This window comes from Pipistrellus hanaki, assembly GCF_964339955.1.
Source record: "Pipistrellus hanaki genome assembly, chromosome: 3".
Taxonomy (NCBI): domain Eukaryota; kingdom Metazoa; phylum Chordata; class Mammalia; order Chiroptera; family Vespertilionidae; genus Pipistrellus; species Pipistrellus hanaki.
Window position 1 is genome coordinate 151,447,233 of NC_140505.1, and position 19,440 is coordinate 151,466,672.

At 37.9% G+C, this 19,440-nt stretch overlaps 1 protein-coding gene across 1 annotated transcript in view; it reads left to right on the forward strand.

Annotated features, from left to right (window-relative positions):
- Positions 1-19,440, forward strand: part of SLC2A13 (solute carrier family 2 member 13) — a 263,372-nt gene that overhangs the window by 169,733 nt on the left and 74,199 nt on the right. Inside the window, exon 5 of the mRNA XM_084877877.1 lies at positions 18,203-18,366. Within this exon, the coding sequence (XP_084734003.1) occupies positions 18,203-18,366 (164 nt within the window). The remainder of the gene's footprint in view (positions 1-18,202; positions 18,367-19,440) is intronic.

Below are 19,440 nucleotides of genomic sequence, written 5' to 3' on the forward strand. Positions count from 1 at the left end.
ACCTGACTCCTGAATTCAAGGTTGTAGTCCAGCAACAACTCCCTGTGGAAACCCTAAAACAGCTTCATCCTACTGGGTAGAGCAGTGGATCCGCGACATCTCCTCCTATATACTTGTGGTAGACAGTTGGGACTTGAGGTGACAGCTGTCCGCTAAAGCAGGGGCGGTGAGATTTGAACCTGGGAGCTCTGTTTAGGTTTATTTTCCGGACAGGCTGGGGTGGCTGGCAGCAGCGTAACTAGGTTCTTTCCAAAGTTTGATCTGCTCTCGCTGTTGTAATCATGCTTGTTATATAGATGTCAGCTGCCACCATCTTTTTCTTAATGGATGAAAAGATTGAGTTTCACAAACTCAGCTCTGCTTGTAGCAGTGGTCAGGACAGTTCTTGTTAGTCCTCTCTGGTTTCATCTCTGTTTCCTTGCCTTCATTTTTTCTCCCCTTTTCCTTCCTCTTTTTTTCTTCTTCTTCTTTTTCTCTCTTTATTTTTGTTGCATTTCCTTGCTTTGCTCCCTAACCTTTACATCTGTTTTACTCTTACTTTTTAAATAAGTAAAATGCACCCAACGCCAGTATTTTCCCATGAGTCTAGCCAACTCTTTGCATTGATCTTGAACTTAATGATTGTTACTGTCAGCTTTAGTCGTTTGCACTGATTTTAAAAGATATACATTTAGCCAAAACCGGTTTGGCTCAATGGATAGAGCATCGGCTTGTCCCGGGTTCGATTCTGGTCAAGGGTATGTACCTTGGTTGCGGGCATATCCCCAGTAGGGGGTGTGCAAGAGGCAGCTGATCGATGACTCTCTCTCATCGATGTTTCTAACTATCTCTCTCCCTTCCTCTCTGTACAAAATCAATAAAATATTTTTTTTTAAAAGATATACATTTAAAGTAGCCAGAAAAGATAAGTTCAATTTTATTTCCCCCTGCGCTAATTTCCATGTTAGAATTTGTAATCTGTGTCAAAATAGTCTGGTCTTAACCATTCCAATACCTAAACTGAATCAATTCAGCAGGACAATTTATTTTTTGTAGACTTGAAAGCTAGTTTTATCTTTCCTTGACATTTTCCCATATCAAGCAAGCCCCACCCCCCTTTTTTTTCTTTCTTTCTTTTTTTTTTTTTTTAAGGCTTTTAGTAGCTTGCATGTTTGAATGTTTATTATGGGTCAGAGAAAAAATTCTTGTTGTAAACTACTTTTATTCATCATGTTCATGAATGTTAATCAGATTCAACATGTGGATCACAGCATTCAATGGATTAGAATTAAGCTAAGTAAAGCAAAATAAAATTTTAGTTCGAAAGATATGATGGTCATATTTTTTACTGATAACAGTGGAAGACACTTCAAGGCTTTTAATCCTTCTTTTTCAGTTTAGTTAGTAGAGCTACTACTGTTTCCCTACCTCATGATCAACTGATTAGCCACCTTAACTCCATCTGCAACCCTAATATTCCTTTGCCATGTAAAGCAGCATATTCACAGATTCTGGGGATTAGGACATGGATATTCTTGGGAGGCAATCCATCTGCCAGCCACAATGTGGCTAGTTTTTCAGTGTTATACATAATGCTATAAAATAATGACGCTCTAATTAACCTCCTTCTGTAGGAATCTTTAGGTACATCTTTTAAGGCAAATTGATGGCCAACTTTTTCCTATAAGATAATTAATATTCTACTTATTTCTTCATTAAATTTAACCCCAGATTTTCTATCTATCTAATAATTGCCTGACTTAGAACTAAAAAAAAAGTGATATAGACATATATTACTAAATATTGGTGACTGGCATTATTTTGTAGGTAGTAGATTTTCTACTCACATGTCACAATTTCCTTGCTACTTTTGCAAAGTGGAGACTTAGGGTTACTATGTAGAAATATGAAAATTGTTGACCAGAGACAAGTTATAAGCAGATCTGGTAAAGATATAAAGAATTATATTTATTATTAATGTTGAAATTATTGTATGGGATTTTTGAAAAATATTAACTAATAAGAACAACAAGTGAGGTTTTAGGCCTGAAGGTAACATGTTATTCACCACTAAAGCATAAACTCTGCCTGTACTCCAAGTGTATGATGGAGTGTGAGTACCCCGCATACATTCACACTCTAATAATAACATACTATTATTATTATAATGAATCTGTGCACAAGTAGCTTGCTGCCACTTGCCTCAGCTGGCCACTTGCTCACCACCATTGGTAGCTCTCTGCTGCTGGTAGCTCACTGCCCTGTCCTCCTGTGGCTCCCCCCACCTCCCTCTCTACTCCCCCCCTCATAGCTTGCTGCCTTGCCCTCTCTTGTAGCTTTTTGCCACCCTCCTGCAGATCTGTGATCTGGTTGTTAGGCAATTGGTTGTTATGCCTCAAGGAGTAACGGATAGTTAGCATATTCCTCTCTTATGATATAGGATAGGGAACTGGTTAGAGTATAAAACTGTAATTGTATTAATGTATCTTAAAATTTATCATTTAACGTCAAAAAATCTTCCAATACTTCAAATGTTGAGATAAATATATAATATCCTGAGAGAATAAAGTAATAATGTAAATGCATAAGGAAAAATTTAGCAACGAATATGAAATTGGTAACAATTTGGTGTTTTATAATATATAAATGATAAAGAAATAAGAGGTCAGATAGATATAATTTGTAGAAAGATAGAATAGACCCAATAAACTTTAAAATATGCTGGTCTCTGGTTTGCCTTTAGCAAAAATAAGAGCAGTCCCTAGTTTATATTTGCAAATGTTTCTCAGATCACAGTATCACAGCTAACATTTAAGTTCTATTGTTCAGTGTGGGAGAGTTTTCATTTTAATTTTTGAATTTCCCTTGTGTTTTTGAAAAGTAAACATTTTGAACTATTCTGAAGAAGAAAAAAAATGGCTAAGTACTTGTGGTTATTTGAAATCCTGGAATATTTTAGTTGTTTTTATTCAAATACAGGCAAATCATAGCTGTGTGAGTCAGATCATAGCTGCATGAGTCAGGATAAAGTTAAGGCCCATAAATTGTTAGCATTATATTACAAAATTTTGATTACTTTGTAAGAATTCCAAATGGAGAGGGAAATGCTATTATTAAAAAGACCTACATGTAGACTGATTTCTTCCCTTGTTATGCTGTTGCAAACATCATTAAATATGGGCAAAGGGATGATCCCGGAAATTAAGTTCAGTGCCCTCTTGAAATTCTGTTCTGTCTGCCAAAGGGTGATTATTTAAATTCAGGGTAAGTTTTGCATGCCGTTACAATTGCACTAATTGTAAGTACCTTGCCAAGTTGTGTATTTTAAATAAAAATTGAGATTAAATACACAAGCATTTCCTCCCATGATGAGACAAGCAACAGAACTTGGGCATTGGAAGGAGCCTGCCTAGATTGCCCAGCTACTTCTCTGCAAGAGCACCCATCCTCCAGGGGGCTTTGCCAAGTCTCCCCAATCAGCTCATCATTTGTTATCTGCCAGATCAGGCTAATCGAGTTTCTGAGATTTCTGTCACAGGCTGAGAGAGGGATGTGGGATACAAACCAGAAGCACACTAATTTTTGGAGATCCCTGAGATTAGTAGGAATAGGATTCATCTCTGTACTGTTCACACCACTCTCCTCTGGCTTCTGCCCTATCTGATCACTAAGGGGAAGAGGAAACCAGAGGTCTCAAACAGTGACAAGAAAAAACAGACATTTCTTGTCTCCAGGTTCATGCTCTTTATTCTCTGTGTCAGTGATGCTGCCACTTCTGTGCCTTCCTTGTGAAGAAGAAAGACCTAGCAATTACAAAAAAAAAAGAAAGAAAAAAAAAAAGACTATGTTAAACTAACGATGACCTTCACAACAGAATGGTGGTTACTTCCTCATGAAACTGGCATGAGTAACCCAGGCCTTAGCTGTGGTGATTAGAATAGAAGCAGCTGGTGGTTTAAAAAAAATTATATATATATATATATGTATATATATATATATATATATATATATATATGTATATTATATTATATATATATATATATATAGTTCAATATCTAATAATCCTTTACCCATGATAGACTGAGGGAGTGAGAAATTCCACTTCCCCTTTTCCTCATACATTTGTAAAGATGCCCTTTTCATGTATTCCCCTTTAAGTAAGCTCTTTAAGTATATTTTAGTTGAATCTAGAACTCTTAGTAGAGAGGAGAATAATTGGCTTTGAGCCTCTGGGACAGGCTGGTGGGCCAAATCCCCCTTAAGGGGTAGTGTGCATCTCTCTTGGGACAGGCTGGCTGCCTATTCATCTGCCCCTCTCTGCAGATCTCTAAATGCTGTCTCGATTTTTATATTTTATGAATTTCACTAGTAATGACTACTTACTTAGCAGCAAAAGTGCTAAATGAGACAAAAGACTTATTTGTAGAAAATGAAAGTATGTTTTATGCAGAAAAAAGTGTGAAGCAGTAAATGTGCATGTGGATTTATGTTTTGCCCTGTTTGTAGGGTGACTAAGCTGAGTAAGAATTTCCATCACAGTGTGTATGTGAATGGAATGTAAAACTTTATGTTGAGTTAATTATACTCTACAAAGGCTTAGCATAACTCTTATCAAGGTTGCTTTTTCATGGGGTGTTTGTGATGATTGACATAACACGAGTAAAGCATATCTAGACACTGGCAGGTAGTAAGTGATCATTCCTTGTCACTTCACTTTTTCCTCTTTTATCAGAACATGAGTTCTGCTATCAGTTACAATTCTAAGATTGAATTTATTGGATTCTGAAAGTGCTTAGAAATGTTAGCCATTATCCTTAATAGTTTTCTCCTGTATTTTCTTATGAAGCAGTTTTAGAAATTCTATATGCACAAAGGAAAGTAGAGAATTAAGACAGTACCATCAGTTCAAACACACAGAAATATTTAACTCTCAGAAGATTTTTCCTACCCTAGCCAATTTGGCTCAGTGGATAGAGCATCAGCCTGCAGACTGAAGGGGCCTGAGTTCTATTCTGGTAAAAGGTATGGACCTGGGTTGCAGGCTCCCTCCCCAGCCCAGTTGGGGCACTTCCAGGAGGCAACCGAAACATGTGTCTCTCTCACATGGATTTTTTTTCTCTCTCTCTCTGTCTCTACCTTTCCCTTCCAGTCTCTCTAAGAATCAATATTCTTGGGAAAATATCCTTGGGTGAGAATTAACCAAAAAAGTGGGTTTCCTTAATTTTTCTGGATTAGCTAGGTGATTTCAATGCTTCTCTATAGTATTTGAGAATTAAAATGTTTTCCATGAAGTATTCCCTCAATAAATGTAAAGTGACTCATCCATAATTGCTTTTTCTTCAGGTCACACTTCATGTGTACATTATAGGCAGGATTTTTTCTGTCATTTGTGAAAAGTCCTACAGTTCTGCCAATAATTGAACAAGCATGTCCTGGTGCCCCACATACGCATTTGAAATGAGCCAGGTGCCATCTTAGGGCTTTCCATTTGAACATCAAAGGGCCTGTTGCTGTCAGCATGCCCACGTCAAGTGAGCAGCCTGTTTACTACTGAATAATGCATTGGCTTGTCTGACTTTTTGCCCAGGGCTGTTACAGCTCAACTAGTTCCTCCGCTGTTAAAAAATTGATCGGCTTTCTTTCCTTGATATTTGCAAAAGGAACGGTAGGATTCACTCATATTAATTCAAAAGTTTTTATTCACTTCAGTCCTTCCTTACTCCAGAATAAGTTTGAGGGGTTAATTAGAGAGTGAATACAGTACAATAAAATTTAAAATTCGTGGTTCAGTTAATAGGACAAAGTAGGAAAAGATGAGATGATTTATATACCAGAAACCAGCTGTGATGAAGTAGGTCACAAAGCCTGTCTTTTTCAAAGTGGCCTTGGATTCCCCCTGTGTTAGAGTCTCTAATGAGAGTAGGGTGCATGGGGTGAGCAAGGATGGTCAGGTGGGAACCTTGCATTTTTTGCAATCCCCAGATGATTCTTATTCACACTAATGTTTCAGAATCATGTTGCTCTAGATCAGTGGTCGCCAACCGGTGGTCTGTGGACCACTGGTGGTCCGTGAGGTTTGAAAGGTTGTCGACTGCTGCTTTAGATGGTTTAGCAGCCAGTACAGAAAGGGAGAGATGTTTGTACATGATTCACAGAGTCCCCGAGATCGAAACAAATCACTTACACCAGGAAGCATGAGAATTCCTCCTTTCTAAGACCAGAGAGAATTTCTCTTTGGGTGCTTTGGTGATAGTATAATATCCATGAATAGTAATCTTTCTTTTCATGGAGAATTTATTGTAATAATCTAAGCTCACAGGTATTGGTTTTGATATCTATAACTGCTGGGGTGTTTCTCAGCATCTGGAAGGGTTCAGGAATCTGGAGAAGGGCTGTGAGTAAATTAATAAAGAGACTAGACATGAAATACAAATTTGGAAGGCATTTTGGGGAGCCAGAGGAGACCTAGCTTCAATAACCAAGTTCCCTGAATCTCTGGACCCCTAGCTTTTTATTAACACAAATTGCCCCAAAGCAAAGCAGATATACATATCAAAGATAAGGTTTGGTATACAGTAGGCATTGTCAGGTTGGGGGAACTGCCTTGGCTATTCCAGTAGCAGGCAATAATATATGTAGATTTTCATATTTGGGGAAATGCTTTCAGCTATTCCAGCAGACAATAATATGTATCTTCAGCCCTGCTGAAGCCTCAAGGTCCACCAACCTTTTGATGAACTTGCATTTATGACCTGCTGGAATTAGCCCCCAGCATATAATCCCTTCATCCACAGTATTGCAGGAGGAGGGGGGGGGGGGGCGAAGAATTATTTCTGTACTTACATGTTAGATGATGAAATAAGATAAATTTCCTGGATGCCTTGTTCACAGTATTATATTCTACTTCCTCCACTTGTTCTTGTCGTGCAAGTGCACAGGTTTCATTAAGAGATGAATCCATCACTTGGAGAGTTGAAGAGTGAGCATATTAGGGAATCCTAAGTGTGGTCAGCCTGTGTGTTGTTGTCAGTCTGGGAACTGAGCAGCCCTATTGACCTTCATAACATCTGTCTCTCCAGTGTGCCCGCTTTCCCATCAATTCTTTGGCCTCATGAGCACCAGTGGATGGGGCTCCCTTTCCATTGATCATGGATATAGTCACATTCAGATCATTGCCATCTCCTATGAAACCAGCATCAATAATTTCCTCCCTGGCTATCCCATCTGTCTCTGACACTACAATTTTTTTAGTTGGTCAACCTAATAGATATTTATCATCCTGAATATGACTTATAATCTCTCAAGTTCTTTCTTCAGTTCTCCTTCTATATCCTTGAGCTGGCTTTAAATGCTCTCCCAGACTAAATTGTATTTTTGCAATCTTAGAATATGGGAAGCAGTAATACAGCTCATTGGAATCACTAATTAATTATTCGAACTGTGGATTAATCTCTGCCTTTGTGTTCCAATAGCACATTACTCTTACTGCTCTCATTGAAAGTGCCCCTCAGAGTGTAGAATTTAAGTGTGTGACAATCTCCCTCCGTGGAACGTGAGCCCATGCTTTCCCGAACAGCCCCAGCTATGACTTGTCTTTTTACCTCCCACTGTTTATGGCACATTGTAAACCCTGAAAAAGTGTATGTAATTGCATTTCATTCTCACGTTGAGCCATTACAGACTTATTTTCCATTAGAATGTCTACTACTATAATAATGTCTACATATTTGTTGAATAGATAAGCTGGGAATGTATTTCAGTGTCTTATTTGTAGTGTTTTGGCCACCGAGAGGTAAATGACATGAATTATTTCATTTAAGAAAATACTGAGTTTGGCAAAGAAAAAAATAAGTTAAAAGTGTCTTTCTCTGAAGACAAACATATTCCTTATCATTATTGTCTTACTTGTTTTACTTATAGGATTTAGTTCACAGAGCAGAGGCTTATGGTGCCTGAATACAATGTTTGATAAGTTCTAATCTGCAAAATTTAATACTTTAAATAGCACCTTTAGATAACATAAGCTTATTATAGAAAATTGGTAACTTATAAAAAAGAAAAGGCACCTAAATTCCACAACCGAGGCAGAGTGTATCTTAATATATTGGTGTATTTTTATTGTTGGTATCTTAATATTTTGTTATCTTAACATTTTGGTGTATTTTTCTGTGGTTAATTTTAATACTTGAGGTTCTATTCACTACACCATTTGCCTTTTTCACTTTATTCTTTATTCAGCATGCACTTGATCTATTTTTTTCAGTCTGTGATTCCACAGAGACTCAGAGTTGTAAATAATGTGCATAAAACTACATCTCTTTGCATACCGTAATCTCAGTTTTGTGTGACCATGCTCCAAAATGTCGCTTTTATAAAAAAATGAAAGTTCTTGCAAACTTTTGCTTACAAATAAACCTATGAGTCCATTACAACTTAAAATAAAATACTGTATTCCCTTTGGATAGTGCGAGATCAGTGTTTTTCATAAAGTAAATGCCATGACCTGCCCTTTTTCTCGCTCAGGTTCTTAAACCTCCTGAGAGGAATTTTAAATAGACCGGCACTTTTTCCCTTCTTGTTTGCTTTAATGAGGCATTCGATGGCACAACTTGGAGCTACAGGGACAGGAAATGATGGAAACAAAGACTAGTTTGTATCATTGTTTGAGTAAAAAAGTTCACTAGTCATTTTTAATGCTCTCTTCACCAGCCTCCTCCGAGGGAACCTGGAAAGTCAAGGCTGGTCATGTGCGTAGAAAGGAGTATAGAAATGTGAAAACTAAGCCATTCAAAGCACAACCCTTGCCCTAACCTGTTTGGCTCGGTGGATAGAGCGTCGGCCTGTGGACTAAAAGGTCGTGGTTTGATTCTGGTCAAAGACGTACCTTTTTTTTTCTTCTTTTTTTTTCTTTTTTTAATATATTTTATTGATTTTTTACAGAGAGGAATAGAGAGCTAAAAACGTCGATGAGAGAGAAATATCGACCAGCTGCCTCCTGCACACCCTCCCACCGGGAACGTGCCCGCAACCAACGTACATGCCCCTGACCGGAACAAAGACATGTACCTTGATTGTGGACACATCCCCAGTAGGGGGTGTACGGGAGGCAGCTGATCGATGATTCTAACTCCCTTCCTCTCTGGAAAATCAATAAAATATATTTTTTGTAAAAAAAAAAAAAAAAAAAAAAACACACAAAAAAAACCAACAACAACAACAACAAAAAATAAAAAAAAAAAACACACAACCCTCGCCCATTCTACCCTACTCCAGGGACTTTTTGTTTCTTTAAACATGAATTATTTGAATACTTATTTTAAAATATTAATATAAAATAATAAAATACTTATTTAAAAATTTTAAAATATTATTACAATTATTTAAGAGGTTAAGTTTAGTCGTGGATGTACTAAAAATTATTGAATTCTCCCATTTAAAGGAAAGTTTTATGGTATCTGAACTATATCTTAATAGAAATTTTAAAAGAGGCAAAAAAGAGATGAAAGTTCCATTCATTCATTCATTTAAATAAGCATTTACTAAGTGTCTGAAAATATAGGCAGAAGCCTGCTTTGGCAGTTGCAAAGCTTAGTCACACATAGATTGTTTCTTTGGGGAATTTATAGTCTAGAGCAGTGTTTCCCAAACCTTTGACATATGTGTACCCCTTCTATAATTTTCATAACGCTGAGTACCCCTCGTCAAAAAAATAAAAATAAAAAATGGATGTATTAGGTGCAGCTAAACACAGTGCAGTGCATATCCCCACCAAACTCCGGTGCAACACGTACCCTCACCAAACTCTTCCCGTACCCCTGGGGGTTCGCATACCACACTTTGGGAAACACTGGTCTAGAGAAATACAGTGCGTATTAAAGTATGTATAATATTAGAGGAAAGTGGTGTGTCTCCTAAGAAAGGCACAGATAAAACACTGAGGAAAGTAGAACGAAAGAGTAATAAATTCCAGAGGCAAACATTGAAGAGGACTTAAGAAGAAAAACATTTGAGTGCTGATCAGCTTTTCATGAATTCATGCAGAGATGATCAGGTAGGTTGGTAGATTTGGTGCTGGTGAGATGAGGGAGTACCCTGCTGATGGCTCACACTTTCTCAGTGAACATTAGGCAGAATTTCCCCTGAGGCTGGATAGAGTGGGACAGTGGAAAGAAGGAGAGGCTATGAAATTATCCTTTGTGTAGAGTGTGCATCTTAGAGAATTTGAAGTGAGCTGAATTTGTGAGTTTTTGCCCAGCGCCTTTCCAGCTGCTGGCTGTACATGCACAGTGGAAGAATCCCTGGGTATAAATGAGCAGGGTTGGCATTTATGGCATGAATATAGCAAAGGGGAAAGAGGCCTGGGTATTTGAGAATGTGAAAGAAAGTGATTGTCATGGTTTTGGGAAGCGTTGTCAGCATCTCCTGGAATCTTGTTGGAAATGCAAATTCTTGTCCTAGAACCAGAGTCTCAGGGTGCAGCCAGCAATCTGTGTCTTTACAGGCCTTCCAGGTGATTCTGTAACAAACCACTACCTAAGAAGCCCTGGTTTGGGAAATCTAAACTACTTAAGTTACAGGAAAGGAGAAGACATAGGTGATCCCTTCTATCCTACCTTCTATACTTTAATACACATTGTATTCCTCTAGACCAGTGTTTCCCAAAGTGTGGGACGCCTACCCCCAGGGGTACTGGAAGATTTTGGTGAGGGTACGCGTTGCACTGGAGTTTGGTGGGGATATACACTGCACCGTGCTTAGCTGCACCTAATTCTACGTTCTCAGCAGTACGAGGGGTACTCAGCGTTATGAAAATTATAGAAGGGGTACACATATGTCAAAAGTTTGGGAAACACTGCTCTAGACTATAAATTCCCCCAAGAAATAATCTATGTGTGATTCACCTTTGCAAGAATTAGAGTGTATATGTGGCTTAAGGCCTCCATGAGAGTGAAGAATTGTGTGAGTGGAGGAACTCAAGTGAGTCTGAAGATAGGTAGCACCAGTCAGAGACTGGGAAACATTTTTTTAAAATTTCTTTATTGATTAAGGTATCACATATTTGTCCTCATCCCCCCATTCCCATCCCAAACCCCTCCCCATGTATGCCCCCACCCCCCTGTTGTCCCTAACCACTGGTTAGGCTTATATGCATGCATACAAGTCCTTTGGTTGATCTTTCCCCCTTCCCCCTCACCCTCCCCTACCTTCCCTATGAGGTTTGACATTCTTATTGGTGCTTCTCTGCAGAGACTGGGAGACTTGAAGGGTTTTGGAAGTAGAACAGTTAAGAGATTCATGTGTTGTCTGGATGGACTATGTTGGAGTGGAGAAGAAAATTATGAGGGACTGAAATCGCCACTGAGTAAGGAGTGACCAGAAAGTAGGCTAACAGCTCAAGAAGGAGGGTTCGAGGATGGTCTGGTGTAGCTCATTTCCTTCCTTTCCTAAGGTACATAGGACGTGAGAGAAAAAAACAGCCTGGACTCAGGGTCTGAGCTGTGAGACTTGGTGCACAGGGCGCAGAGTGAGAGTGTGGGAGGGGTGGGGCAAGAGGAAGATGGAGTCAGATTAGTGACTCTGCAGGTTCCTGTGGAAATAAATGACCTGAGAGTCCTGGACTCCTGCTTGTCACGGCAGTAAGCAGGATGCGAGACATGACGAAGCCTGGGGAAAGCCCTCTTAGCTGACACGATTAGGATTGGCACTTTGGTTAACTCAAAAAGACAGTTATGAGGAAATATTGCATTATATGCTTTCAACATTTTAATTTTAGTTGTATTATAATTCATCATATCCACCTCTTGAATTTAACATATATATATATATATATATATATATATATATATATATATATATTTTTTTTTTTTTTTTTTTTTTTTTTTACATAAACCTCCTTCAATATTGTCATCTATTAATTCCAGGTTTAGTTTTTTTCAAATAGGACAAGAACTGAAAGATACTTGAGAAAAAACACAAAGGCAGAATCTTCAGATTTTTTTTTATTTATTTTATCCCCATTTTTATTATGTTTTTCACATACTTTTTAAAAACAATTTACTTTTATTTATTATTTTAAAAGCATGCAGTTTTAATTTTAATACAACTGTCTTTTAGCTTCTTATGTTTTATTTTAAATCTATGTATTATCTGAATAAATTACATAATTACAATGATAGGCATAAGCAGGTTTGGCAACAAATGCACCTGATTTAATATGCATGCATTTCAGCAAATGAGAAATGTGAGCCTGCATTAAGTCTCAAATGTCCAATATCCCATGGGGGTATATTTTATAGAAAAAAATGAATAAGTGAGCCTGGCAAATGGATGAGTTGGAGGCTTATTGGAGAGCTTCTCTCATTGTTCTTATGGATGCATACTGGCAGGGTAAGCTGGGTGAGGCATGATTACTCCTGAGTTTTCCAGAGGTATGAAGCCAGAATGAGAGGACTGGTCTCTGAGATGGAAGAAGATCACACTGGAACACTTAGGAAAACCATCTTATATATTAAATGTGATAATGAATTCTCTGAGTGTTACTATGATTTTTGGATCACTTCTTGATATAAGAATGGTATGATACAGTTGGCTGGTATGTTAGCTCAAAACATGGATAATATACATGAAATCTTAATTTATGCCTTGTAATTTTTATTTTTGGCTTACGACTTACATTTGATACACAGAGGTTTTCTCATGTACAAAATGCATAAAATAGATATCAAAATTTTAATCATTTTAAAACTCTTTTTAAGACCTTTATATTTGTGTGAAATATTTTTCTCGTTAAAATTGTTGATGTAATTTCCATGGTTTTCTATGTTGTTGACTGTATAAACACCATCCCAATAGGGAAATCTAACTTTTTTAGTTAAAAGAACATCTTTTATTAGAATCACTTTTAAAATCTGTAGTCAGTGTACTTTGGCGTATGGCACAAATAATGTATTTATAAATTAGAAGCTAAAAGAGCCGAACAACATACCTTAGAAAATGGGAATCTTTCAGGGCTTATATCTAATAAGCTTAGCCCTAGAACTTCCAGTCTTCTCATTTAACTTGGTCTTTATCCCAAGTATGGACATGACCCAAAAGATAATTAATGCAAGATTCATAGGGGAGTTTCTATTTGGAAGTTATCTGCAACACTGCTAGAACATATCACTTTTGTGCCCCATGAATTAAAATAATGATGACAAAATTTCAGTTGTTAATTCATCTTAAAGTGGCTGCTGGTGTCGGAGCTAGTATATTACATATCTCTTTCATTCATGAAATTAAAGTCTTCATACTTTCATGTGAGAAAAAGTTTGTCTTTATCATGAACTGATAAGTTTTGTTTGGTCGGACAGATAACAGAATCATTTACTATTTTGCCTTGACTGCCAGCAATTTCAGAGCTAGCTTGCAGTGCTTATGCAGCTAAAGTTTTCGTATAATTATCTTCATCAAAATAGTCTCTTTCTCATATCATTGTTTAATTTTTGTTTTATTACTTGTATAATGTTTTTTTTTTAATTATAAATATCCTTAATTTCTTTTTGAAGTTTGGTGGTAGATAAATTCAATCAATTCAACAAACAATTATTGAGTACCTAATTCTTGCTGTTAAACTCTGTTACACTGGCAGTAGTGAAAAAGACAGGCTGTAGCTTCAAGAAACCTGTTTTTCAGATGGGGGGAAACCTGTTTTCAGAAATTCATAGGAAATGCATTGGATCATAAAATGTGTATTTTGCCAGGCATTTAAAGTGCCTATGAGTGTTCTCTTATTGCTAGTTAAAAGTCACCATTAGGATAGATTGCCATTACCATGCCTCTCTGTTTTCTAGAGCCATTTTGTTCTACTCGGATTTAAAATTCAGGACTGGAAGCTGGGTCTCACATAACCTCTGAGAGCAATGCGCATTAAGCCCAGCCTTCTCTGTTCTCAGACATCCACAGACGAGTGAAGCCGGCCTTTGTGGGTGCACATTGCCCGAGCCAGGCCTTTCAACTTCACTCTGGGGAAGAGACTGTGTGTGTGGGATGACCAGCGGTGGCCCAGGGAAACCTTTGAAAAAGATAACAGTTTTGTCTGATAGGCGTTATAAAATGATGTTAAAAAGAGAAGGCATCCCTCCTTTGAGTCTGAAAAGGAAAGAAAGCCTTTTTTCGTTGTTCACGTTGACCTTTTATGAAGAGGATTCTCTCATGCTTTGTGCAACTTTTGAGTGTGTCCCCATTCCTTTGAAAATACAAAATACTACATAAAGGCGTAGTAGATTATAAATATGGAGGTAGCCAATTTCTTAAATGGTTGGCCCATAAGTATCATTTAAGAAAACATGGGGATTCATACTTTTCACTTCCCATCACCTAACTTTTAAAAACTAAATTTGTTGATTATTCTGACCTCGATATCTCATTCCCTGTCCATATGAAAGAGAATGTAAGTATTGCCTGAGTTTTTCTGGAACTGATTACCCTTTAAGTCAGGGGTGGGTAACGTCTGGCCCAGGGGCCGTACAAGGCCTGCAAAATCATTTGGTCTGGCCCTGCCAAGGCATTAAGGGTGAGTTAATTAAATGTTTGATCAAATATAGCAGGCTAATTTTTAAGTTGATAATTTTGCATGGCTTGTAAATGATGTTATAAATATCCAAACATCTCATGCCTCCTTTAAGTGAACGTCCTTGCCTTCACTCCTCACCTTCTCATTCTGGCTATTGGCCTTTTGTTTATTAGAACCATCCCAGAATGTACACATGGTAATCTCCATAGCCTGTGAGTATGTGACATTACATGGCAAAAAGAAATGAAGGCAGCGGATTGCATTAAATATACAGTGGTGCCTCGCATAAAGAACGCCTCGCACAGCAAACGCTGCACACAACGAACTTCATTTCATGATTCATACAACGAACTTCGTTTCACACAACGAAGTCGCCTGAGCTTCCACGACTGCTTCGCCCGAGCTTCCACGATCGCTGCCGATGTATTGCATCCTTCCGCGCAGGCACTGCAGGCAGTCGTTAGTCACTGCGCTTAACTTAAGCACGTATCGCAGCAAACGTTCTTCATTACGAATTAAATCACGCACGTATCACGGCAGTCGTCCTTTTAAGTTAAACTCAATACACTGTATCCGGATTCAGCTGAAGCAAACAGGATCAACGATCTTTACTCCGATACTCTTGTCCGTTATTTCCGGCAGATGTTGGAGAAAAGAGAAAAACAAACGACTTTGGACAGGTTTTTCATGAAACCATCGGCCAAAAAGCAGAAAATGGATGAAGATGTGCAAGATTCGGTAGACTCTACTTAGTCTGTCTTAAAATTAAAAAAATGTGTGTTTTTTTTTAAAAAAATTATGTTTTTAGATGTATCTAAATAAAAATAATAACAAAAAATTTATCTTTTTTTATGTCATCTTTGCATATTTTATGCTACAGAACGAATTATTTTTTTTAACATGTATTGTTATGGGAAAACGCGTTTCACATAACGAACTTTTCGCATAACAAGCTTGCTCCTGGAACGAATTAAGTTCGTTGTGTGAGGCACCACTGTACTACTAATCAGTGTATCTTGAAATAAGGAGATCCTGCTGGTAATCTGGGTTAGCCCATGTGATCTTCAGGTGCAGATGAGAAGAGCAGGGTTAAGTGACATGAGGGGAACTTGATCTATCTTTGCTAGCTTTGAAGATTGAGAAAGGGGTCCCCCCAAGCCAGGCTATGCAGGACACTTCCAATAACTGAAAAGGCAAGGAAACCTGTATCCTGGAGTCTCCAGAAAGGAAGACTCTGCTGACACTTTTGATGTCACTTTTGACATTTAGAAAAAGAAAAGTATCAGCTTTTCGACCTATAGAACTGTTAGATAACTAATTTATGTTGATTTAAGGCTTAAAATTTAAGCCACTAAATGTGTGGTAATTTGTTATGGCTGAAATAAAAAATAAAAAAAAACTAACACATTTACTGATGTTCAAGAGAAAAAGATGAAGATGAATCTCAAGGCACTCCATCTAGGAAAAGATTTAGTGTTGGTGGACGTTGCAGTTCTTGCTGTCAGGGAGATAGAAGGCCATTGCATTTCCCATTAATACAGAAGATCTGTAGGTGCCTGCTGCCAGTGTACTGAACTGAAATAGAATGCTTCAAAACAAGGTATCTTTGCTTCAGACTACTTCCAGTCTGCCTGTGTGGCTATCATTAGAGTGATCTTTTGGTAGAACAGAATTAATTGCATTCTCTTTTTTTAAAATATATTTTATTGATTTTTTACAGAGAGGAAGGGAGAGAGATAGTTAGAAACATCGATGAAAGAGTCATCGATCAGCTGCCTCTTGCACACCCCCTACTGGGGATATGCCCGCAACCAATGTACATGCCCTTGACCGGAATCAAACCCAGAACCCTTCAGTCCCCAAGCCGATGCTCTATCCATTGAGCCAAACCGGTTCGGCAATTGCGTTCTCTTTTAAGTCCATTTTGTGATTTCCATAAACTATAGATAAAAGCCCAAGCATGTAGCATGGCAGTCAAGGCCTCCAAAACAGGAGTTCCTGCTACTGCTCCATGTCACACTCCTCCCTTTTCTTTGCACCTATGCTCAGCCAAGGTAGCGTTCTCACCTTCTGTGATCCTAGTATATAGCACTTTGCACTCTTTCTCCTTCGTATAAGTCATTTCCTTCACCACCAGGGAGTGTCCTGCCAGATCACCATACCTGTGGCAAAGCCCTGTGAAGTCTTCCAAGACTCAAGTATTACTTCCCTGGAAAATTATCAAATAAAATAGTTTGCTCTGTCCTTTATGCCATATTGTGAGTTTAATACCTTATGATGGTAAATTTATTTCCATTTCATTTCCTTATACCAAATTGCAAACTTCTTGAGGGCAGTGACAGGTCTCATATAACGTCTCTGTGGAATTTAGTATCTCACACAACTTGTGAGTACTCAGTTAATAAGTATAAAAATGAGTGGATGGTTAGGTCACCTAACTTGGCTATCTAGGAAATGTTTTATATTTTAAATAAAATTCTGACACTCACCAACTTACTTTGCTTGATATTACTCCTCTTTCTATCACTTAATTTAACACTTGCATATTTGTGATTTTGTAGAAAATGAAACCATTGAAATAATCTGTTTTGTGTATGGCTCTATTTGGAAAAGTTATTATGTGTAGTGTATTTGTTTTTATCCTTAACACATTGAGAATAATTTAATGGAATTTAATGGAATAGGATGGCAAAAAACAAATTTTTATATGCAGCGAGGCTCTATTCTTTTAAGTACATAATTGCACAGTGTAAGATGGCTCCTCGTTCATTCAGTGGACTTGGAGCTTATTCATGAGAATTTCAGTGAAACTACCAGCTGCCCCTGTTCCTCATTGTGAGTTAAAGTAGCTCAGTTGGTAGAGCATCGGACTCTTAATCCCAGGGTTTTGGACTTGAGCCCCATGTTGGGTGCCATTAATGTTGGTTCTGCAAGGGTTTAGGAAGCCCCAGTTCAGGATGCCATTAATTCTAGGGTTCTTAGCATTAAGAAGGGTTCAACAATCTAGAGGAAGGCTGCATGCAACTGAAGTAAGAATCCAGAGATGAAAGATAATTTTGAAGGGCATTTGGGTTCAGAGGAGCCTGACTGAAGAAATCAGGTTCTCCTTGTCTTAAGACCCTTTGCTTTTTATTAACACAAATTGTCCTAAGGCAAGGTAAAGATACATACTTCAAAGGTTGGGGTTTCATACAGGAGCATTGTCAGATTGGGGAATAGCCTACGGCTGTTCAGGTAGGGGCAATCACATGTAGATTAAGATGTCCTGAGCTGTCTGGCAGCAAACAATCATCCTTTTCAGATTTGGGGAAATGCCTTTAGTCACTCCAACAGGCGATAACATATGTGACCCAGCCCTTGTTGAGTCCCCAAGTCCCATAAACCTTTTGATGAAACTTCCAATGATGACACTGTGGAACTGGCCCCAGCATAAAGTCTACTTTGGAAGCCTTTAGCCCTCTATCTCTTGCTGGAGCGTTATTATGCATAGTTGAAAGTAAATTTATCTGAACACAGTCTATCATAGTCCTCTACACAGTTTGCATGTTAACTTCATGCTATTACCATAGCTAGTTATGGTTTGTTTGAGGCCAGTTGAGTATTTTTCTATATGAATAACTGTTTCCCTGAATAACCATCAGCAACAATTGTTTTGTTCTTGCCTTGCAGGTACTACAGTGCAACCATCCTGCAGATGTCTGGTGTTGAAGATGACAGACTCGCAATATGGCTGGCTTCTGTTACAGCCTTCACAAATTTTATTTTCACACTTGTGGGAGTCTGGCTTGTTGAGAAAGTGGGTCGCAGAAAGCTTACCTTCGGAAGTTTAGCAGGTGGGTGCCTGGATGAGGATTTAGTTATTACATTTCCTCTAACGACAACAAGTTAACCTTCCAAAGTATAATACCAGTAGCATTTTGGATACTGTTTCTTGCCAAACAATAGAACTCTTCTAGACAAAACGTTTTTGTTTGTTTTTTTAAAGAGAACTTAGAGAACTTTATAATATATATCTAGAAAATAGAATGTGCATAATAACCAGAACTGTAAGAACAATTTAAATCTACTGAAGGGACCATTTTGCTGTATTTTTTAGTTCTGCTCAAAGGTACAAAAGTGACAAAAATAATCATGTTTTGTTCTTCCTCGGTTGAAAAACTTGGTATTCATGAACTCACTTTTTAACAAAGGATTTTTTTCTCTCTAAACTTTGGAATAATACGAAAGTACATTTGGAGCATGTCACTTCTAAGCTCTTTCAACAGTAAATTCTGGTTCGTTAAGTTTGTTTTCAGTCATAGCTAAGTAGAACAAAACCTTTCTCACTTTCAAGTATCCTCTGTCTTTAAATTTTGCTCATTTCATTTATTGTTTCTCTGTAAAGCTGACAGATGGGACCCGTCTTTGCCATGGTCTTCACATGGTTGCATATAGAATATTTTCCATGTATACAGGTGTATTCCTACTTGTCTATTACCTATCATCAACTGGTTCCTTTATACATTTACCTAGAGTAAGAAGACATTTTCTCATTCAAATGTAAATTTCCGGGTCAGCATTAATTAAATTTTGTTGTAACCAAATACGTATACCTCAAGCATTAATCTAATGGAACTGCTTCAGGCCTTGTTCCAGATTTGATGAGAAAATACATTCCTAGTTTCTCACTCAGAACACATACTCTTTCTTACCTTCAACCCAGAAAGAGGCATGGAGTGCACCACCCTCTGTGCTTGTCTACTAGTACGAGTCCATTAACGCAGGTTGAACTACAGTATCAGCTGAGGAGAAGGAGAGGGAAACACTGATTGAGAGACAAAGGAATCACAACAGCCATGATACACAGGGAATGGAGGGGAAGTGAAGAAAGGTGAGGAACAAGTGAAGGTTTAAAAAACCATCTTTTG